This window comes from Hyposmocoma kahamanoa, unplaced genomic scaffold (genome assembly GCF_003589595.1).
Source record: "Hyposmocoma kahamanoa isolate Upper Pololo Valley unplaced genomic scaffold, ASM358959v1 62, whole genome shotgun sequence".
In the NCBI taxonomy this organism is placed as follows: Eukaryota; Metazoa; Arthropoda; class Insecta; order Lepidoptera; family Cosmopterigidae; genus Hyposmocoma; species Hyposmocoma kahamanoa.
In genome coordinates, this window is record NW_020653850.1 from 23,167,716 (window position 1) to 23,190,013 (window position 22,298).

Consider the following 22,298-nt stretch of genomic DNA (forward strand, 5'->3'; position numbering starts at 1 on the left):
TTGTAAGTCAATGGAATAAGCCAATTATATAATTTCTGACTAAATCAACGCGGGTGTTTCCCTCAAAGTCTCCCTTACACTTATGACACACGGGCGTTGTGTCGTCGCAACTGCGTTGATTTCAGCGGGCTGAGTGCTGCACGAGCTGTTCCGTCGACACGCGCTGTTTCAACGCACCGTGTGGCATGTCGTTCTGATTTATATGTAGTATAACGCAGTTGCGAAGACTAAAAATTCGTGTCAAATAATTGTGATCACGCCGCGCGGATGCCGCGTGGAGACCGCGTGGCCGCCGCGCAGCGGTGCGTGCAAATAACTGTCATGGCAAAATACGCTCTATTTGTGTAGATTTTACGTTTTAACTTGTCTAGGCTTGTCTTTGATCTACGTGGCGGCCGCGTGGCGTGGATTTAGAGGAATTTAAATGTTGTTGCCTAGTAAATGGAATTCAGATTCGCCGTTAATGTACGTGAAAGTGTGGTAACTTGTAACTGGGCGCTCACTCCTTTCTTTCCGTTCTTTGTTGTCATTGTAATTTTTAATGTGCAGTAAAGGATATTTCATTCATTCGACACAATATAATTTAAAGTTTTTTTTATGTCAAAAATGTATTGAGGAATAGAAATATTTGGTTTGTTGGTGGTTTTTGTATTAGACCCGTCGTCCATTTATTTGTAAGTCAATGATGGTAACATTTGACTGTTGGTGCGCCTTTTATAATTAATGTCATTCAAATTGACTCAAACTCTGTCCGCGAGGAGCTATAAAATTAAGAATAAGAAGTTCCGCTTTTGATTCGAATTACGCATAGATGGTAAAAAATAATTACGCACTATGACAGCACTGTCTTTTCATGTAAAAGCACCTTGGCAACGGATATGGCTTCAGTTTTATCGATGTAAATCTTTTCAATCTTCGAAATGACCTTTAACGCCTAGTTACACGAGGCGAAAGTTCTCATGTACATTAATGGCGAATATGAATTCTATTTACTAAGCAACACCATTTAAATTCCTCTGAATAATACCGCCGCCGCATAGACCAAATTCAAACCAAGTTCGCCCGCGGGGTCGGGACGCACATTTAAGTTAAATTGTAAAATCCAAGTGAATAGAGAAAAATAAAAAGACCTACTCGGCAATATATTTCAATGATATAAACTGCCTCTGTGGCCGAACGGTTACCACGCCGGACTGCCACGCAGAGGTTCCGGGTTCGATTCCCAGGCCGGGAGAAATATTTGTATGGCCTACATTTATTTCTCTCGTGAGTTTGGGTGTAATTTGTCGTTGTCTATGTGTGTCCATGGCACCCGCGACACAGGGTTATACAACTTTTTTCCATTCTATCAGGCAACCAAGCAACATACCACAAAACTGACATCAGCCTAATGGTAGATAATATGGAAAAAAAGCGTAGGTACCGCCAATAAGCAAAAGAGAAGAAGAAAAGGTCTTAGTAATTGTAATAATAATAAACGTTTATTTCAGACATAACAAATTCGAGCAATGACAAAATTTAGAAATAGTAATTAAATAACTTATTAACAAATTATAACACCCTATATACACAATTACTTAGTCACGAGAAACTAAAGTCAGTATGGACGAGTTGCAACTACGAGCTGTAACAGCTTTCTAAGAGAAGAAACTATCGTTTTAAGCACAGCAGAGAACCCGTCCGTATGCGCTAGGAAGAATATTTCTGATGCACTATAGTAGTATCACACACATAGGAAATTAAACTATTTTTTCGACTCCAAACCGTAACCGGCTCTAAGCGTAAGGATATTTGTTTTTCAAACAAACCAACTTTACATGGGACCATGGGACCTGTAAAGGACCCGAAACGTCGGTTTGTTTGAAAAAACAAATATACTCAACTTAAATCCGAAAAAATAGTTTCATTTCCTTTTTTAAAAAAAAATATATCAAACTTTAATCAATTATTTATTGCATTTAATTTTATTTTATTATTTTTTCGACCGTTTATTCCACAGGAAAACACTAATTACATTTAGTAAAACGGAAAATACAAACAAAAGGTACTGTTTATTTCTGAAAGAAATTTCTTCCTGCAGACCAAAATACAATTAAAATAACGGGTTTACGTGCACAACAAAACAGAATGAATAGGAAATGAAACTATTTTTCCGGATTTAAATCGCGTATATTTGTTTTTTCAAACAAACCGACGTTTCGGGCCCTTTACAGGTCCCATGGTCACGGTTGACTGAGGTGTCTGCAGTCTGCAGACACCTCAACAAGTCTGCAGTCTGCGAGCATGTCATGGATAAACCTACACATTCAATGAAGTTTGACAAACCCCAGGTCCTTGTAGGTCCAGGTCCAAATAATTTGTAAAACTTAATGTAGCGTAAATTGGAATGTTTTCTTTGTAAAATTAAAAATAAGGTATTTAATTAATAACTATTGTAACTATAGTGAAAAAATAAGGTGGTTTGCATCAATATTAGACATAACTGGTTGAAGACTGTACGACCTCAGTCAACCGTGACCATGGGACCTGTAAAGGGCCCGAAACGTCGCACAATGGGCTGAAAAAGGCAGGTAGTGGACTTAGCATTTAAAAAAAAAAAGTATTATTTTTTGGAATTTTAAATTTTGTGTTGGATTTGTCTATCGAATATAAGAAACTATTACTATTAATGTCTTTCAGATAACTTAGTATTTTCGGAGTTATTAATTTCCAAAGTTGTTTTTGTATGAAACAAAACAAAAAAATGTGAAAATCTCCCAATTCTCAAATTTTCTCAAAGAATTGACTTAAGTTATGCATAGGACGTATATTTTTCCTATTTTAACGCCTATTCTCAGGTCTCGATTTTTCCCGATTTGGTCGCAATGTCAACTTTTGTTCTCTATTCCACACCACCCTAGAGGTTAAGAACTAGGTGCGTTTTTTTTGTAGTGGTGTCCCCTTGAGGCCTAATCCACTGAAAACCTAATAAAGTAAATAAAAATCTCAAACACTGCTAGTCTCTGTTTTAATTCAATCATTGTCAGGGGTATCCACATTAACGAATGCTAAATTTTCCTGTTCGTCATCATTAAATGTCCCTGCCTGTTCAATAATTAATAAATTTTGTGCTTCTCCTGACAAAGTTTTATGTTTTCTGCGAAGTTTGTGGCGTTTTGTTGAAATAAGTGGATCAGAGCTAATCAACAAATTATTTAAAATATCTCTATTAGTAGCTTTTCTGCTGCATTTTCTGGAATGGTGTTGGTCTACGAAACCTACGAAAGTCTTTATTTCTAGCTTCGGCAGCTTCTTCAGATAGCTGTCCAATTGGTATTAGACCAAAACTTTTAATGATAGCTGCACCATGCATAAGAATTTTATGAATACTGGAAGGTATATAATACCAGTTATATAAGTCCAAATACAGTTGCATAGTAGCTTGAGCATATTCGTGAAATTTGACTACCTCAATATGGTAGCCCGATGAAATTGCCTCTAAAATGATTGCGAACCGCCTTATTAACTCTTCACTGACACCAGTTATCTCAGCAGTCATGGTTGGATTTGCAAAAAATCTTCTAGCGGTGTTTCCGTCATTGGTGGAGCCGTGACTTTGTTTGACAACATCAATCAGAAGTCCCATTCTATTCTTGAAAGCGTCTTGTATGTTTTTCTTTCTGCTTTCCATGATGCACTTGTTGTCTCCCTTAACAGTCCATGTCTGTATCGTTAATCTATAAGCTATATGCAGAATGCATTCCATCATTAGTATCCAGCTGTGCAATGATGACAATCCGTATCTACAGAGATCTGGATTTGTCGGTTTTGACGCAATTAAGGGTAAATTATTCATCTCAGTTGGAGTAGCTTTACAAATGTCGCATCTCTGAGATGAAGTGTCACATAGAATTGATGTTGCTTTTCCGTCTATCATTGTCATTAATAAAGAGTTTGAAATATTTTTTTCTCCAACTTCTGTTTCCACTAAATTAGCAATCTCTTCCTCAATAGCACTATTTTCCCGCAGTATGGTTATTTTGTTTTCTTTCACAAATTCAAAAAAGATGGGACGACACCAGTATGATGAATTTGGTGAATCATTTTGCCAGATGACTTGTTCGCCGCTAACCAATTTGATTGGTACTAAGCTTCCCATGAATATGCTTGAATCATCAAGTTGACTTTCTAAAGTTTCGTCGTCTGTTTGGATTCTTTGCTTGTAATTGGCTTGATTAGAAGCACCGTCAAATCCCCACTTACTGATGAGTATTAATTCTTTACAATCACTATCCATGACGAGTGACATCATTATTCTTCTTGTCGTTATATCCAGTAGAGCTTGTAACTTTATTTTGGCCGAGGTTTCTGTCACTGTGATAGCGTCTTGTGCTGGATAGCATTCCTGTTTCGCGTGTTGTACTTGATAATAGGATGGAAATATATTGCTGTCTTTTTCGTTAGCACATTGTCTTAATGTATTGTATTGCCACTTGGTTAGCTTAAGTGATAAAAACAACCCCAAAGCCTCATCCGCTGAAAACGCAGGTTTTGTTTTTTGAATAGATATGCACCTTTTAACTTTTTTCACACTTGTGGATTCTTAAGTAAATGTTCTAATATTTCAGCAATCTCCTCATTCCCATCTGCTTTTAACTGCTCAGAATATGCATATTTTATTTCGTCCGAAGACAAATGGAAGTTTTCTGCTCGTCTTTTTTTCTGTTTAGGAGCTAATTCACAAAAGGGTTTTCTAGGGCTTTGTTCGGTGGAGACAGCGATAGAAACTTTTTCTGGTGACACAAACTCAGTTGATGTACTGGGCACTGGGTGATCTTCATTACTGCCTATTAAACATTTAATAAAATCTGGCCATAAGATGGTTACAAAACCATTGGCTATTTTTAGTTTTAAATACACTTTCTTTACTATTTGCGTTTTGCCATCTTCTATTTAAATTATAGCAAAATTTTGCACAAAACGATTTTAAAGTCTTTTCGTGGTCATCACTTAATTCGACTAAAAGTTTGGACCTTATCTCGCTAAATAAGTTATCATTATTTTTGATACTGCCACTGCCACTGTTTTTTAGAGTAACGAAGAGATCAAGGTTTGTCACTAAATCATGAAACATTTTCACAAACTTTTAACAAAACAAATAAATAATAGTTTGTAGGGGTAGTGTGTCTATTACGGTGGGTCATAGACACAGAACACTATACTCTGGTCATAGAACACTGAGGTGGGTTCGAATGCGGCCGTACATTTTGTACACTGTTAATGCATCGAACAAGTTACGACACGTCATAACTTGTTGTTGTTGTCGCACGCTCTTATCACTTGATTCCCGGAAATAAGCGTCAAAACAAATGACGTCATAGAGTGGTGAAAAATGTTGAATATTGATTTAAAAATTGTAAAAAGCTTTTATTACATTTTTTAAAACAATTTTAAACATTAGAATTGATCAAAAACCCACAAGCTTCTGCTAAGAAAATGCACGAAACAAATTATACCTAAAAGAAAATTAAAAGCTTCGCTTCAGGTACCGTGAAGAAACAAAATAGTTTTAATATGCGGCGTAACGCTGCAGTATGTATTGAGATGCTTCAGTCAGTTGAGTATAAAATATTTTTAATTTATTTAGAATATTTTACTATCATTCTTCATGGATTGCTAAACTAAAAAATCATAACTTTTCATACAAAATTGAAATGGCTATATCTCCGAAACTACTAGTTAAATAAAAAAAAGTCAAAGAATAAAAACGATTTAAATATATGCCTAGATACCATAAACATACATTTTATCCCTTAAGTCCAAACCTTGTATTTTCAGCCCACTGTGCGTCGGTTTGTTTCAAAAAACAAATATACGCGATTTAAATCCGGAAAAATAGTTTCATTTCCTATGTGTAACAATCGCGAAAATCTAAGAACTCGATAAAAACAGAATGAAATTATGTAATAAAATAATAATAATAATAAAAATACAAAAACCTTAAATGACTACAGACTATATAAATACTTACATAAGACATATTTCATAATAGAATATCTGTAACATGAATGGAATCATGGATAAATAGTGCTCTAATTTTAAAGATAGCTAAGGATTTACTATCATGAACAGTAGCGGGAAGTGCGTTCCAAAGTCTGACCGCATGAACGGTGAAGGAGTGAGAATAAACACGGGAATTGAAGGATGGAAAAGATAAATGGACCTAACGAGAGAGCGACAGGGCTTATCCTGTGACCTGAGAAAGCTGCAATTCCCTACATGTCACTAAAGGAACAAAAAAGTGTAAGAGCTGCTTGTTACTCTATCTAATATAATCACAATTTTACCATCGTACAACGATATCTATGTATCAGTAGATTGAAGCCCTTGCCATCGTAACATTTCTATCAACAGCAAGGAAAAATAATGTTGACACCTCAATCCATTTTATACAGCAACTTCATAGTAAAAATTCAAATCCGTAACGGGAGCCTCTCCGTCTATGTCAAAAATGTCGCGTTATTTTAAAGTTGCCAACTTTCGCAATATCTCGGTGTCACCGGTTACAAAGCAAGTGCACCGTAGATTGTACTATGACAGTAATACACAGTAGCAAATTTAGAATTTTTTTAAACATCTTTATCAACTCATTTACGTTTACCTGCTGTAGTATGCCGCCTCGATAAAGCCATTATATCCATATTTAGCTGTCAAGTTCGAGTGATAAACTGGCATTTTAAAATTCTATCACAAGCGTAGCGAACATGGCGAGAGTCGTGTCGTCACATTTTTACGTGTGCCGGCGACCAATGACTGTAAAAGATTAACACAGTGCCAAACATGACTGCAAGGTCACAGCTGATTTTAAAACCTTTGTACAGTAATTTTATCAACGTAAAAATTGAGCGTGACAAACGAGATGAAAAGACATTTATGGTTTTCGCAGTTTTATATCATTGTCCTTGTTCTTCAGAATGTATAACAATAGTTCATTACCAAATAAGCAAACTTAGATCTATCAACTGAATTAAATGTTGTGACGGGAAGGTTAATCACACATATTCTGTCATGGTACGGGTACTGGTGCGTTTCGGTTTGACACTCCTATAAAGAGTGGGTCTTCGTGACTGTTAAAGGAAGAGGTAATTAGGAGACGTGCCGAAGCCTCCCTCTGCGACATTAAATTTAAGATGCTTTAAGCTAAGTCTTAGTTTGTAGTCAATTTTGCAAAAGGGTCTGATTTGTCTCTTCTCTATCATTATTTACTTGTTAATGGTTGTTAAGTACTGTTTTGTGTCTATTATAATTACATTTTACGTATTATTTTACCTTTATCTTTAATTTTAAGTTTCGTTGGCCGCTTTGGCTCTCGCTGCGCTGTAAATCCACAATAATGATTTCTTATAAACAAATAAATAAAACCACCTCAACATACGTTTCTCTATCTTTGACACTCACATCTTTGTCAGGTACTCTTTTAAATCATACGGTTCACGGATCGTGTAAAGAATGATTGTTCAGGAGATGACAAAAATGTCCATTTATTTTAAATTTCTTATGAAAGGTTTTAATTTGGATGCATTATTTTAAGAATTGATAAAAGCCATTGTGTGAAAATGAAGGAAATTAGATGTGAAATTAGCCTGCAAAATTTGTATATACAATCCATATTTTGCATTTCAGTAACTTTGTACTTTAAGATATGAGTTTTAGAAAGTAAGGCGACGAAATGGAACGCTTTACTTACACGACGCTCCAGTAACAGTTTCATCGTGTTATTTTCCTGACGACTCAGTTGAATTGTCTTTTAAAAAAGTAAATTCTGTAAAATCAAGGCTTACTGGCTCGTCGATGTTGTCACGGTCGCAGATTCTGAACTAAGCTCGCCTATTTCGCCCGTCGTTTGCATGTGCAGGTGTGTTGCTAACATTTATGTTGCTCTTGCGTATCCTTTGCCTCGCTAGCTATTGAAAAACTTTTTAAATGCTTTTTGGAACAGAATTTTAGAGTCGTGTTTTGTATGGCCACTAACGTTTTCTCTACTTTTTCTTCTGTAACATCAAGTGACGGGACGAACAAGTCGTGCGCGTGATGGTCAGCTACACGCCTGTTCATAATAGTCACAGTGCCACTCAGAGCTTTAAATTGCAAAGACCTGAGGGCACTACCACTGCGCCCGTGGCCGCGAGACATAAATTAACAAGTTGTATGTGCCTGTAATATCACCAGCACCCTTACCCTTCAAAACCGGAACACAGTAATGCTTTTATTATTACTTACCGGCAGAAATAAGTCAAGTGGCAGTACTTCTCTGGACGAATTCTTTCATAAAGAGCTCTACTGCATTTCACAGTTCTTTCTAGCGTGTCGGCGGCTCGTGTTCACGGACAGTTAATTAACTGTGGGCAGCTTTACGGTTTCAATAGTGCGCGCCCGCGCCGGTGCAGAGGGCCGATGCCAGACGATCGCTAGACGTGTTTATGGCCATTAAAGTTGCTGGTTAGAGTTTCATTATCTAGTATAACATTTCTCGTGTAAAGGTAGAGCTGTAGAATAGTAAAAATAGTCTATGACCTCGGTGGCCAACGATTCGTACTGTAGGCGTTGGATGATTTCTATAGCAGTAGATATTCTTGTGAAAGAGTTCGTCCAAGGAGGTATTGCCACCTTACCTATTTCTGCCGCCAAGCAGTAATGTGCGTTCCGGATTCGCACCAATTCCGAAGCCGGTCCGAAATGTCACAGGGATCATATTATCTCTAGCTGCAGAAGCGATATTCGTATTTTCTAGAATTTGCATCGGACTTAATGCACAAGTGACGTCAGAAGTGGGTCCGAGTTTTTTGGATTTATGTAATGTTGAATTCGGAACGAATAAGAACCAAATGCAGCCCGCAAACGCGTTATGGTGCTGGAGAAATTGCTGGCACATGGGTATGTCAACTTATGAAAAATTCTATTGTCTATGGTACTCGCTACTGAAATGAAAAATTTCATATGCCATAAGCCTTTATAAAAAAATGATTGGTTAAAAAATAACCGGAACTTGGCCACTTGTACTCCATCTCTTTGGATTTTTGTTGTGTAGCGTTTGTTTGTTACTTTAGTTTGTTCTCAATTGTTAACGAAACGTACATTAAAATATTGGTTATATCCATTGACTTACAATTATATGGACGTCGGGTCCGCGCTAAAAAGTGTCCGCACTTGCAAGGCGCTAAAATCGTATACAGAGCGCGACACTCCGCTTTAGTCTTCATTTGTTCTACTGACAGCGCGATACTGCGATGACATTACAATTTAAATTTCGAATAGGTTGACTTGGGACATCTTTTTCGTGGTTTTTGTATTAGACCCGTCGTCCATTTATTTGTAAGTCAATGGTTATATCTCATTATTTACTAAAAACATTGCATTAGTTATGGTATTTACCATTGTCCCTCTAAATATGCCGACATGTGTAATTTGTAATACAAATAGAATCTCTCTATTGTATTGTATTACAATAGTGAAGCATTATCGTGAATGTTTTGAAGTTATTAATTATGTAAGGATTATAATTTGTATTCAGAGGGTTTAAATGTGGTCGGAGGTGTTTATACAAAACGATTAATCTACAATGTTGGTAATGTAACATGATGATGACATGTTTCAATTGAATAGGCTTATCTGAAACGAGACGATCTCAGAGGCCAACAATTGTAGTGCCGCAAAGTTTTGAGGGGCATTGCTTCTGACCTCGTTACTCAGAGACATTAGTCGACAAATCCCATAAGACGGTAATTTCACCAGCACTCTTATCCTTCAAAACCGGAACACAGTTATGCTGACATTACTGCTTGGCGGCAGAAATAGGTAAGGATTAATTGTGTTTATGAAGAGCTTTATGAGACATAAGTGTAGCTTACCGTCTTACGATGATAAAAACCTAAAAAACCCGACATAAAAAATCTGTAAGAAACTCAAAAAGAAATTCGTAAGCTCTGCTGACATGATTTGTAGCTCAGTTAGTAGACCTAGGGCTAGTTTGGCATATAGACGCAAGTTAGAGTCCAGTTAGATCGAAAGAATTTCTTTTTAACCGACTGTAAAGCCCTAAAAACAGGAGGACGTTCATAATTCGAATGTTTTTTTGTTACTTCGTCATTTGTGATTCGATGTTTTCTTTTGTTGGAAAGGGGGCACCTCAATAGTGGTCCCATCCAGAGTTGAAGAAAATATTCCACCTCTAAGGATGGTAAATTATAATAATACATCTGTAGCTGGGGAACAACAGTACAAGTATTTGAGGGCTTGGGTAAATGAAGCAAGGGAATCTGATCAGGAAATCAAGACCCGGATAGGAATTGCTCGAGCCTCTTTTAACAACGTGAGGAAAGTCTGTGTTGTCGTAAACTGACTATGAAGCTCCGAGTCAGGTTACTTTTATGTTACATCTGACCTATCGTCATGTACGGCTACGAAACGTAGACCTTAAAAGAAGACACTACAAGACGCCTGCAGGCATTTGAAATGTGGTGCTACCGTCGCATGTTTAGCTTCAACAATCACCAGGTGGCTAGTTCGTTCAGCAGAGAAAAAGCTATTCACGGCGGCTCTTTAATTCTTATTAAAAATAATTTAAAATTTAAAGAACGTAAAGATATTGTGAGCCTATCTATTGAGCGGACTATAGAGATATCCTGCATAGAGCTTGAACGGCTTGTTATATTAAGCGTGTACAGACCCCCTCATTCATCTTACGAACTATTTGAAAAAAGATTAGATGAAGTTTTAGCCAAATTAAATAATATAAATAAATATATTGCTGTTTGTGGTGACTTCAATGTTAACTTACTAGAAGATTCCAGTGCTAGCAGTAGGCTCATATCATTTTTCCAATGTTATAACCTTGTGAATCTTTTTTTGGTGCCTACTAGAATAACTTCTACTACTGCCACTTGTTTAGACAACATTTATACCAACGCCGTACCTAGTAATAAATCTATTATAAATAAATTAACTTCAGATCACTGCGGTCAATTGGCCACTTTTAATATAACTGTTGACAAAATGCCGAAAAAGGATATCACATGTGTTCCGATAAATAATGGTCGACTTAAAGCTTATAGAAATAACGTAATGCTTAAACTAACTGACATTCCGTACGTTAACGATCCCAATAAATTGTATAATTCAGTTTTCAACATAGTGAAAAGTGAACGTGATAATGTTTTTAAGTCCAAAATCATAACTATTAATAATTCATTGAAATTTAGTGAATGGGCGACTGTGGGAATTCACAAAAGTAGACAAAGGCTGTATGATCTTTACGATGAAAGAACTTATAACACTAGTAACAGTTTTAATGATTTTGTTAGGAAATATTCGAAAATGTTTAAACGTGTTTGTGTGGCAGCCAAAGCAATGTTTATTAATAATAAAATAAAAAGCAGCGCGAATGTAGTAAAAACGACTTGGAATATTATAAATAGCGAAACTGGAAGGGTCAAACCTCGTAACTTAGATTTTCAACTAAGATTTAATGACAAAATTGTAAACACAGACGCAGAAGTTGCTAAAATATTTGAAAATTTTTTTACCAACATTCCAATTTTGACTACTAATTCGTTAAATTCATCTCCCATGGCCGCTGAATCCTTACTAAAAGAAAATAATGCAGTTAGTATCACTAATTTAAGGTTCCGTCATGTATTTCCAAACGATATTGTTAAGGCCTTTAAGTCTATAAATATAAAAAATACTGCTGATCTTGATGGTCTTTCAGTCAGAGTAATTAGTTCTATAGTTGATTGTATTGCGCCTTACTTAGCCTGTGTCTTTAATAAATGTGTTGATGATGGTGTCTTTCCTGACCTCATGAAGCAAAGTAAAGTTATTCCACTTTTCAAATCTGGTAGTATTTCTGACCCCACCAATTTCAGACCTATATCAATACTACCAACTCTCAGTAAAATATTTGAAAAAATTATTCTAAATCAGATGTGTGCACATTTTTATAGTAATAATTTAATGTCTCCTAAACAATTTGGTTTCACTCGGGGTCGCTCTACAACCGACGCTGGTGTAGAGTTGATTAATCATATATTTGATGCATGGGAAGTCTCACATGATGCTATTGGTGTATTCTGTGACCTTTCCAAGGCTTTTGATTGTGTGCACCATGATACACTGGTCAGGAAACTTCGCCATTATGGTGTGGCGGGACGTGATCTCGACCTTCTTAAATCGTATTTGCGTGGTAGGGTACAGAGGGTCGATGTTAACGGTACGAGATCGTCAGGGTCTGTAATTAGCATGGGTGTCCCTCAAGGTTCAATTCTAGGCCCATTTTTGTTTTTAGTTTATATTAATGATTTACCTAGCCTTATGGAGGGTATAAAACATGAGATAGTATTGTTTGCTGATGATACTTCCTTATTATTTAAAGTTAAAAGGCACCAATGTTCCTATGACGATGTGAACAATGCTATATCTAAAGTAGTTGATTGGTTTGCTGTTAATAACCTACTTCTTAATGAGAAAAAAACAAATTGTGTGAAATTTACATTACCCAATGTTAGAGAGACGGTTACAAACATTGTAGTTAGAAACGAAAAATTGAATCTTGTGGATACAGTTGTATTTCTAGGTATAACGTTAGATGCTAAATTGCAATGGGGTCCCCATATAAGTAAGTTGTCAAAACGGCTCAGCTCTGCAGTGTACGCGATTAAAAAAATAAGGAAACTTTCAGACGTCGAAACCGCTAGATTGGTTTACTTCAGCTACTTTCACAGTCTAATGACATACGGCATTTTGCTTTGGGGTAATGCCGCCGATATCAATAGAATCTTTGTCCTGCAGAAACGTGCAGTTAGGGCAATTTACAATCTGGGCCCCAAAGTATCTTTGAGAGATAAGTTTAAGGAAATTAACATTCTTACACTAGCCTCACAATACATTTATGAAAATATAATTTATGTTAAAAGGAATAGTAATTTCTTTATGAAAAATAGTGACAGACATAACATTAATACGAGGAATAAAAATAAACTAGCTTTTCTTGATAGTCGTCTTCACAAAGTCAAACAATCATTTAAGGGGCAATGTATACGCTTCTATAACAAGATTCCGGTTGATATACAAAATTTGCCTTTCACGAGGTTTAAAACTATAGTGAAACAAAAACTTTATACTAAAGGTTATTATACAACTTCTGCGTACTTGGATGACAAAAATCCGTGGTAGTAACCCGTTTAGCTCATGGAGGTAGTCTCAATCTGATGTTTCAAATAAAAAAATATTGTAAATGTTATTTACAAAGAGCAACCCCTAGAGTTTCTTGCTCATTCTTCTCAGGGGAATCTGCCTTACGAATGAGCGGTAGAGTTTAACCATTGTGACGATTTCAAGTGTAATAATGCTTACCTATGAAATAAAGATTATTTTGATTTGATTTGATTTGCATGTTGCGCATTGGTTGGATACAGAGGGTCGCGAACGAAACCGTGCTTCAGCGTATTCATGTGTCCCGGAAAATGATGCCATCTATTAAAAGGCGCAAATTAGACTCTTGAATCTTGATCTTGATGAATTAGAATCTTGGTCACGTGATCCGGAAAAACAGATACACGCTGCTACAGCTAATAATGATGGGCAAAGTGCAGGGAAAGAGACGCGCTGGGCGAAGAAAGAAATTGTGGCTGCGGAACATCTGGGAGTGGACCGGCATTGCCTCCGTCGAACAGCCGTGTCGGTTGGCTGCTGACAGAGATGGACACAGCATTGAAAAGGCACTCTAAGAAAACGAAGAAGGATGGTAAATTGCTGAAAAATGAATCAGATTTAGTCGTTTTCACCCACTTTCCGTTAACCGATTTTTAACAAAACTTGACAAATAGATGTAATTCCACAAACTTTTGAGGCCGGTTTTTTTAAATAACTGAGTTATAATTATTTATTCATGTCCGATCTTGGTACTTGTAATTATAATAAACAAGATGACTAATAAAAAAAATAGTGATAGTAAGTAAAAATAGGTAGTTTATAGTTTTGTGATCATTGACTTACAAATAAATGGACGACGGGTCTAATACAAAAACCACGAAAAAAATGTCCCAAGTCAACCTATTCGAAATTTAAATTGTAATGTCATCGCAGTATCGCGCTGTCAGTAGAACAAATGAAGACTAAAGCGGAGTGTCGCGCTCTGTATACGATTTTAGTGCCTTACAAGTGCGGACACTTTTTAGCGCGGACCCGACGTCCATATAATTGTAAGTCAATGTTTGTGATGGTAAAATCTTGAAAAAGGCACGGCCAATGAGCAAATAGAAGTAGAATAATTAGTGTCAATTTCATTAACACGAGTTCATGAAAGCATATTTAAAAATGGTAACTACAACAAGCGCGACTAACGTTAAAACAGTTCGAAATTGCCAAATTGGTCTATTGTGTTTATTTTAACAGGTATTACCAAACAAACGGTGAGCTGAGATAATGAAGTTAAACCGAAAGCGTTGAACGAAACAAATAATCGTTAGAGATAAAAGAAATAAAATTATGTAAAACGCAGACTTTTATTTACGTTCTGAATAAATTACATAAATTATCTATGGCAACGTGAACGCAATCACAACACGAACTCATTAGCTCACGAACATAAATCCATTATAAAGGTTAACCGTCCAAGTGAGAATTGTGTCCTTTTGTAACACGACACTACACTCCAAAGGGCCTCATAAATTGTTGGTTTACCACTGATAATAGGCGGCGGAGGGTTGGTAGTAAGCTGCCGAAGGGGCCTGGTAGTAAGCGGCGGCGGAAGTTTGGTATTGCGGCACTGGGTTGTACAAATAAATAGGGGCGCGGTCCTCATTCTTGTATTGAAGACGGGCTGTGTATGCCATGTTGGCAAGGTCGTTTACGGTCTGGAATTGTACTCGTTGTAACTGCGACCCAGGTAGAAGCACATAGTAAACACCCTGTCCACTTATGACCGCATCGTTTTTAGGTGATTCCTCAAGGTTTTCTTTTTCTTTCTTTCCAGACTTCTCTTTTTTTTCACTCTTTCCATTGCTGTCAGCACTTTCAACTGTTTCAGAGTCGTTGTCTTCTTCCTTTTTGTTGCTTTCTTCGCCATCTTCTTCTCCAGATTTTGGAACTCCATACTCTGTTTGTGGAGCAGAGTATGTGCTCAAAGGAGCGCTGTAACTAGTATCGGGAACTCCATACGCGGTAGAAGGAGGAGTTAGCTCTTGACGTGATGGCAAATTGAACTCCTTCGTGGGTTTAAATCCAGATGCAGGGTACGGAGCATCTCCGCTTTCAGATTTAGCGGATTCTTTATTATCTTCTTCGACTTCTTGTCTCCCAAACCTAAACGTTTGTCTAAAGCGAGGTGGTTCAGCGGCCACCAAAGCCGCCAAGAGAAGCACACACACGAAGGTTTTCATTTTTGGTTGTTGTTTCTTCGACCGACTGGAGACGAATGATGCTGTGACTTTACATCAATCCGCTTATATACACATATACCCTAGACATGAGGCTTTTTCACGTTTCCGTTTTGTCCGGATGTGTCATACGGAGAACATATTCGATATTCTGGCCGAGTGGGCAGTGACATTGGCCTCTTAAAGTGGCGATCATCGGTTGTGTAACGGATGCCGATTAGGAGCTGTCATTGTTCTCGACACGTACGTGACTACACTGCCAGACAAGGTAATGATGTGGTGACGAACTTACGAAAACGCCTAATGAGGAGTTTTAATATTCATGACTCGTGGGGAAATCGCTTTCCTTCACCGACACTAATTGGGGTATTGTGCGGGGATAGGCGTTATTTGACCCATTGTGGGAATAATGGAGCGGGTTGCAATCTCAGTAGTGTGCAGTCTGCTAGACGACCGATAATTAGGTGCGAGCAATCAGAGTTGATGTCATGCGTTATGCATGAAGCAAGGTGCATGTGAGTCGAAACGAGCGACACCAAGGCCCTGATTGCTAACGGACACCAGCCCCCTAAGCATTTTCAATCAAATTAATTTATTTGCAACTCGTTATACCGTTAATAAAGCTACCGCTAAAAACGTTAAATCGAACTAAAAAAAGAGTTCGTCGAGGGAAGTATTGCCACCTTACTAATTTGTGCCGCAAAGCAGTAATGTGAACATTACTGTGTTCTGGTTGTGAAGGGTAAAGGTGCTGGTGAAACTACAGGCACATGGGACATCATCTTTATATCACAGGGTGACAGGTGCAGCAACAGTGCCCCTCAGATATTTGCGCAATGAAGTTCTGGATGGCACAACTACAGTTATAAGTAGGCGTGTCTCTTAGTTCCATCATTTCGACTCATCCGAAGAACAGAATCCAATGTGATTATATAGCGAAAAGAGAATAAGCACGTTACGAGAATAATTTCGTTATTCAAACTAAGGCCTACGTAAAGGTGTCTTGAGAATTTATATATGTTATTTCGTTTCAGAAATATAAAATCGAACAACGGTCGATCTGATATCCACGACGAAAAGGACTTTTTATGCTACGGCAGTTAAAAATCGTACGCTTAAAGTACTTGGCGTGTTCGTGGGCATTTTGTGTGTCTGGCGTGTTATTTTCAAAATGGCTGCTTGACGTTTAATTACTCGGGAAAATGGCACTGTACGCCTGTCGTTTATGCCGTAAATAGACGTTAAAAGATTAACAGGCGTGTTTTTTCTATTTTCACTAGCTCTCGGGGATTTCCTTTACATTTTTTACGAATAACCGACGCCTTTACGTGATGATATTACGGAATAAATAGCCGTCGACCTTTTTTGTTTCGTCGGTTTTAAATTGGAAAACTCTTACGATGAAATCCGATTTGTTTTTTGTTTTGCTCATCTGTAATCCAAACGGCAAATTGAATGTTGCAAACTTTTAGATTTTGGCTTTTGTTTAATGTCAAGGCAATTACTGTGAGAAGCGAGGAGCGCAAAACCGTTCATAGGGGGAGGCCTATGTTCAGTAGTCGACTGAGTGATGACGATAAGAAATCATGTGATATTTCGATTACAACAACGAGTATTAAAATACATAATCAAGTAGCTAAAAATAAAGATTTGATATTTCGCTGTTTGGCGCTAATATTACTATGGTTGTTTTTATGCTAAAGCAACAAACAGTGATGAACATACATAGATCATCCTACGAAATAATAATTATGGTCCATATTTTATATATTGACAATAAAATTCTTTTTACTGATCCATAATACATTTTAAACAAGAAATGATATCGGAATGTTGTTTCAACACATAATAAGAAAACTCAATAAAGCATCACACAAGTCTTTAGAAGTACAATCGTTATCAAAACAATTTCACATTGTTGTACTAATTAAATATAAAATATTCCTATTTGTGATTCCATGGTCAGAATAAGTAAATTTGTAGGCAAATGTTTTGTTCATTGGTAAATTCTCTCAAGCTTTCCTCTCAGGAAATGTTAAAGGACTTATTTAATCCTATCATGAGTTGGATCACGTCGTTCGTGTTTACTGGCGAACCAAGGACTTACTGGATTATTGGCAGTAGCTATAATGTAATCAAAAGATGTTTGACAATGAATTTGGGTTGATCTTTTGAAGGTTTTAGTTTTATGCCACTTGTGAAGAATCCTTATATCGTGAACACTACGGGCTTGCCTTGAGAAATTAAGGCGTTATATAACACTCTTTGTAATACTTTAAGGGTTACGAGAAGAAAGATGATATAGTGGAATCCTTTTCAGACAATTGTTTTTACCAAAATTTGTCACTTGTCGTAGATAAATGTCAATGTGGACAGTTGTACGCTTCTTTTGCACTCGTACATAGGTCAATGTACTCATAGGTAATTAAGCATCCTGCAAGCTGAGGTTTCCGAGCGAGAAGATGAATGATTCCCATTATATATTTCGAATTTGTGAGCTAAATCAGCTATTGTTTAAATTTGACATGTCAAAAGTTGTGAATCGAAAATGTGCGCCTTAGCTCGGAAGAGACGCAGTTTTCGATCGGGGGAGTCAGTAAAAATCAAGCTGCTGATTTCGAGACTCGAATGGGCTGCCCGAACGGGTTCGATACGATTTGAATTAGAATTAGCTTGCTGGACTTTCATTCAAACACATCATTCGATTGCTGAGAGATGTATCAGTCGCCTTTAAAAACAAACATTTTGGTACTGCTCTGACTCAAGGCCGGAACATACTCACACCCGCATAAAGAGTCTTACCGGATAACTATCCGTGATGTTCCTTCAGACCTAATTTTATTACCTCTCAACCTTTTACTGGCAATAGCAGCAGTAGAGCTCCTTGTGAAAGAGTTCGTCCAGGGAAGTACTGCCACCTTACCTATTTCTGCCACCGAGCTGTAATGTTCGCATTACTGCATTCCGGTTGGGAAGGGTAGGGGTGCTGGTGAAATTAAGTGCACGTGGGACTTGTCAAGTTATTTCTCAGGGCGCAGTGGAAGTGATCCTAAAATCTTTGCGATTTAAGATCTTGTCGCTAATCACCAGGCGCACCACTCGTTCGCCCCGTCACTTGGTATATAAAGAAAAAAGTTTCTTGTGAAAGAATTTGTGAAAGGAAGTACAGCCATGTAACATATTTCTGTAGCCAAGCAGCCATGTCAGCATTACTGTATTCTGGCTTTGAAGGGTAACCGCTCACGCGATGCGCTCCTCCTACCGCAAAATGGCGGCTATTTGGTTTCGCAAATTAGAAAAGCATTCAGTTTAAATACAAGTTTTTATAAATAAAAATTATTATTCTGCATTGCTAAATAAATACCCTCCGTACTACCAACAAAAACATCTCAAATAAAATGCAGTAATACACCGCCAATCCTGCACTTAAAAAGCACTAATGAAATTTTTGGTTTACTTGAGTAAATATGATAATATTCCGTTTGAGTGGTTCTAACGTTTACCATGAAATTACTCCTTAAAGTATAATTTATAAACATTTATATTCAGGGTTAACTTAAAAAACGCTACCTACGGTATGTTTTCAATAAATAAACACCGAAATCACCAGCCCAAACAATAACACACACGATTGTCGAGACGTATTTTTGGAGTTGTTTATTTTGTTTTAAATGACAGAGCCAGGCATTAAAAACTTTATGATTTGCTAGAGTAGTTACCGAAATAGCAATTAATATTAGTTTTTTTACCTGTTCTAACTTCGATGTCCGATAAATCGGTATAAAATCATCACCGGCACCTCTAGGTGTGGTATGCGTCTACGGCTGCATGTATCGCGTGAGCGGGTAAAGGTTGCTGGTGAAGATACAGGCTCATGCGACTTGTCGACTTATGTCTCAGTGAACGGTGCTGTGACAATGCTCTTTAGATCTTTGATCTCGTGATTTAAAACTCAGAGATTTACTGCAACTGTAATGGTCAGGCGTATCGCTTACCAGCAGGTGCACGACGTGTTCGTTTCATAAGTTGGTATCATAAAAAAAAAGAAAAAATTATTTCTTAGTTTGGGATCAGATAATTGTTGTCATTGTCTGGCACATTATCATTATTATCATTATCAACATTTTCACTTAATTTTGTTTCAATGAAACGCCTGGCTTTGTTATGTCACAACCTCTCCTATCAATGTTTACTTTTCTCTGCAAAACGCCTGATAGTTTATTCCGACTAGATATGCTGCGCACGTCGAGTTCCCTTGCTATAATAAAAATCGACTGTCTCTTTCACCCGATGACAAAACACATTACCGCTCTTCGTATGGTTTTAATTACGCGTGTTTGTTAGGTGAACCAATTAAAGCGGAATTCGAGTAATTGGTGCTGCATAAGTGCAAGGGGAAAAGATAGATCGTCTCGGGCGTACTTTGTATTATTCTTAAAGTCATGGTAGGTATTTATTTTAACTGCCTCCATTGCGGAACGGTTATCATACTGGACTGCCACGCAATAAGTCTCGGGTTCGATTCCCGAGTCGGGATAAATATTTGTATGGCCTACATTTATTTCTCTCGTGAGTTTGGGCGTCATTTGTGGTTGTCGATGTGTGTGTCGCACCCGCGACACTGGGTTTCCCTAGTGCGGGGCTATGAGTGTGTACGTTATTGTTATTATTTCAACGCGAGCCTAGATTTTAAGAGGTGACGTATGGGCGTTGTTAGATAGAAATAAAACAAAATGTGTATTAACTTTTCACTGTGCAAAAGGAGACAGGTTGATGCATTTGTTTTTCTTGAAACGTTTCGATAAGGTCACGCGCATACGATTGAATTGTTTTTTCCTAACTTTCCGCCACCCAAGGAAGCTTGTAGAACGTAGTGTTTATATAATCAGATCACGCCCTCGGCATGTCTTCGTGAGGTTATTATAAGTATTTGAGGCGAAGGATCTTTAGTTTGTTTAGGATGCTATATACACAATGCGCGTCTTACGACTTTATTTGATCTTGGACTTTAGGAGTTTTGGAATAGCGTTGTCAATAGAATCGCATAAATTGTAGATCATTACATAATGTCGTGTGTTATGGAGTAGTAGAAACTTCTTTCTTTTCTTTCTTCTTCTTCCTTATCTTAGCCTTGAACCTTTGATATATTATGTTCATCAATACAATGATCGAATACTCAGAAAAAATCCTACGATCCGGCCGGATTCGAACCGACATCTTCTAGAATACCGTGCCAGACGCTATACCAACTAAACCACGGAACGAACCAGCGGACCTCACGAATATTTCCGTGTTTGTTGTCGTTTTGTATTTGTTTTTATTTTCAACGATTTTTTAGCCGTAGCGCCATCTATGAGAAATCTTAAGTATCACCCAGTTAGATACCTTTACAGCTACCAGCCCTGGCTAGAGATGTTGTTATTCATTGTATTTAAATTTTTGTTGAATTGATATTCAATTATTTTTATGTGAAATTATTCCACTAATTTGTTAATACAAAAATCGAACACTCAGAAAAAATTCCTTTTTTTGATATATTGTTCTGCCTTGTTCATGAATGAAAAACCTTTCAAATTCAAATTCAAATTCAAAATAATCTATATTTCATAGGTAAGATTATTACACTTGAAATCGTCACAATGGTTAAACTCTACCGCTCATTCGTAAGGCAGATTCCCCTGAGAAGAATGAGCAAGAAACTAGGGGTTGTTCTTTGTTAATAACATTTGTACACATTCAACGTTTAAAATATTTTTTTTTTAAACATCAGAGATAGAGACTACCTCCATGAGCTAAACGGGTTACTACCACGGATTTTTGTCATCCAAGCATGCAGAAGTTGTATTTTTATTTATTTTTATTTATTTCTCTTAATAACTTACAAATACTAAAATGGCAATTTGTACAGATATAAATTTAAACAATGCTAAAATGGGAGACCAGCTGGGATCACCAGGCCTGTGTGTGTGTGTGTGTGTGTGTGTGTGTGTGTGTGTGTGTGTGCGCTGTAAATGCGACAGAGAGGTGCGTGACAAAAGTTTGAATATGTGTTTACCGTGGTAAAATACCCCCAAATAGATCCGAGAATGTAATTAAATTAAATGCTATATATTCATTACCAATACATTTTCCGTCTGATCATAATTTAAGGTAAGTAGCCATTTCGAAACAGTTTGTTTACATTAATTTTTATTTAAAGGGTACATACAGATTTAAAATTTTATTTATTTTATTTTGTATGAATCCAGCCAAAAATGAAAACGATCTATGAGAGAACCCTGTATAATAACCTTTAGTATAAAGTTTTTGTTTCACTATAGTTTTATACCTCGTGAAAGGCAAATTTTGTATATCAACCGGAATCTTTTTATAGAAGCGTATACATTGCCCCTTAAATGATTTTTTGACTTTGTGAAGACGACTATCAAGAAAAGCTAGTTTATTTCTATTCCTCGTATTAACGTTATTTCTGTCACTATTTTTCATAAAGAAATTACTATTCCTTTTAACATAAATTACATTTTCATAAATGTACTGTGAGGCTAGTGTAAGAATGTTAATTTCCTTAAACTTATCTCTCAAAAATACTTATTTTATTTATTATATAGTTATTGCGGCTTAAGGCGAGCCACCGGAGGAGAAACGGGAAAAACTGTTTTGAGAGATGAAATGGTTTAGGCATGTATAATTAAATAACGGTCATACATGAAATATAATACGATACGCCTAAGGATATTGTCTAAAGAATGTGCTAGTTCATTACACGCTAAGATGTAGTTTACCCGATCATATAAAATCCCAAAAAACAGATTAAAATAAAAGCTTAAAAGGAATTATTTAAAAATTAAATTTCTAGCTTTGCACATGATTTTTATTTGGAGATAT

The 22,298-nt window shown here is 36.9% G+C and overlaps 1 protein-coding gene across 1 annotated transcript; it reads right to left on the reverse strand.

Moving 5' to 3' along the window:
* Positions 1-14,534: 14,534 nt before the first annotated feature.
* Positions 14,535-15,430, reverse strand: LOC113229818. The gene has a single exon (XM_026463497.1). The coding sequence runs from the start codon at positions 15,414-15,416 to the stop codon at positions 14,715-14,717; it is 702 nt and encodes a 233-aa protein (XP_026319282.1). The 5' UTR covers positions 15,417-15,430; the 3' UTR covers positions 14,535-14,714.
* Positions 15,431-22,298: the final 6,868 nt, after the last annotated feature.

What these genes read in the sequence shown, in the direction of transcription:
- LOC113229818 (XM_026463497.1), bottom strand. Translation starts at nt 15,416, where the DNA reads ATGAAAACCTTCGTGTGTGTGCTTCTCTTGGCGGCTTTGGTGGCCGCT.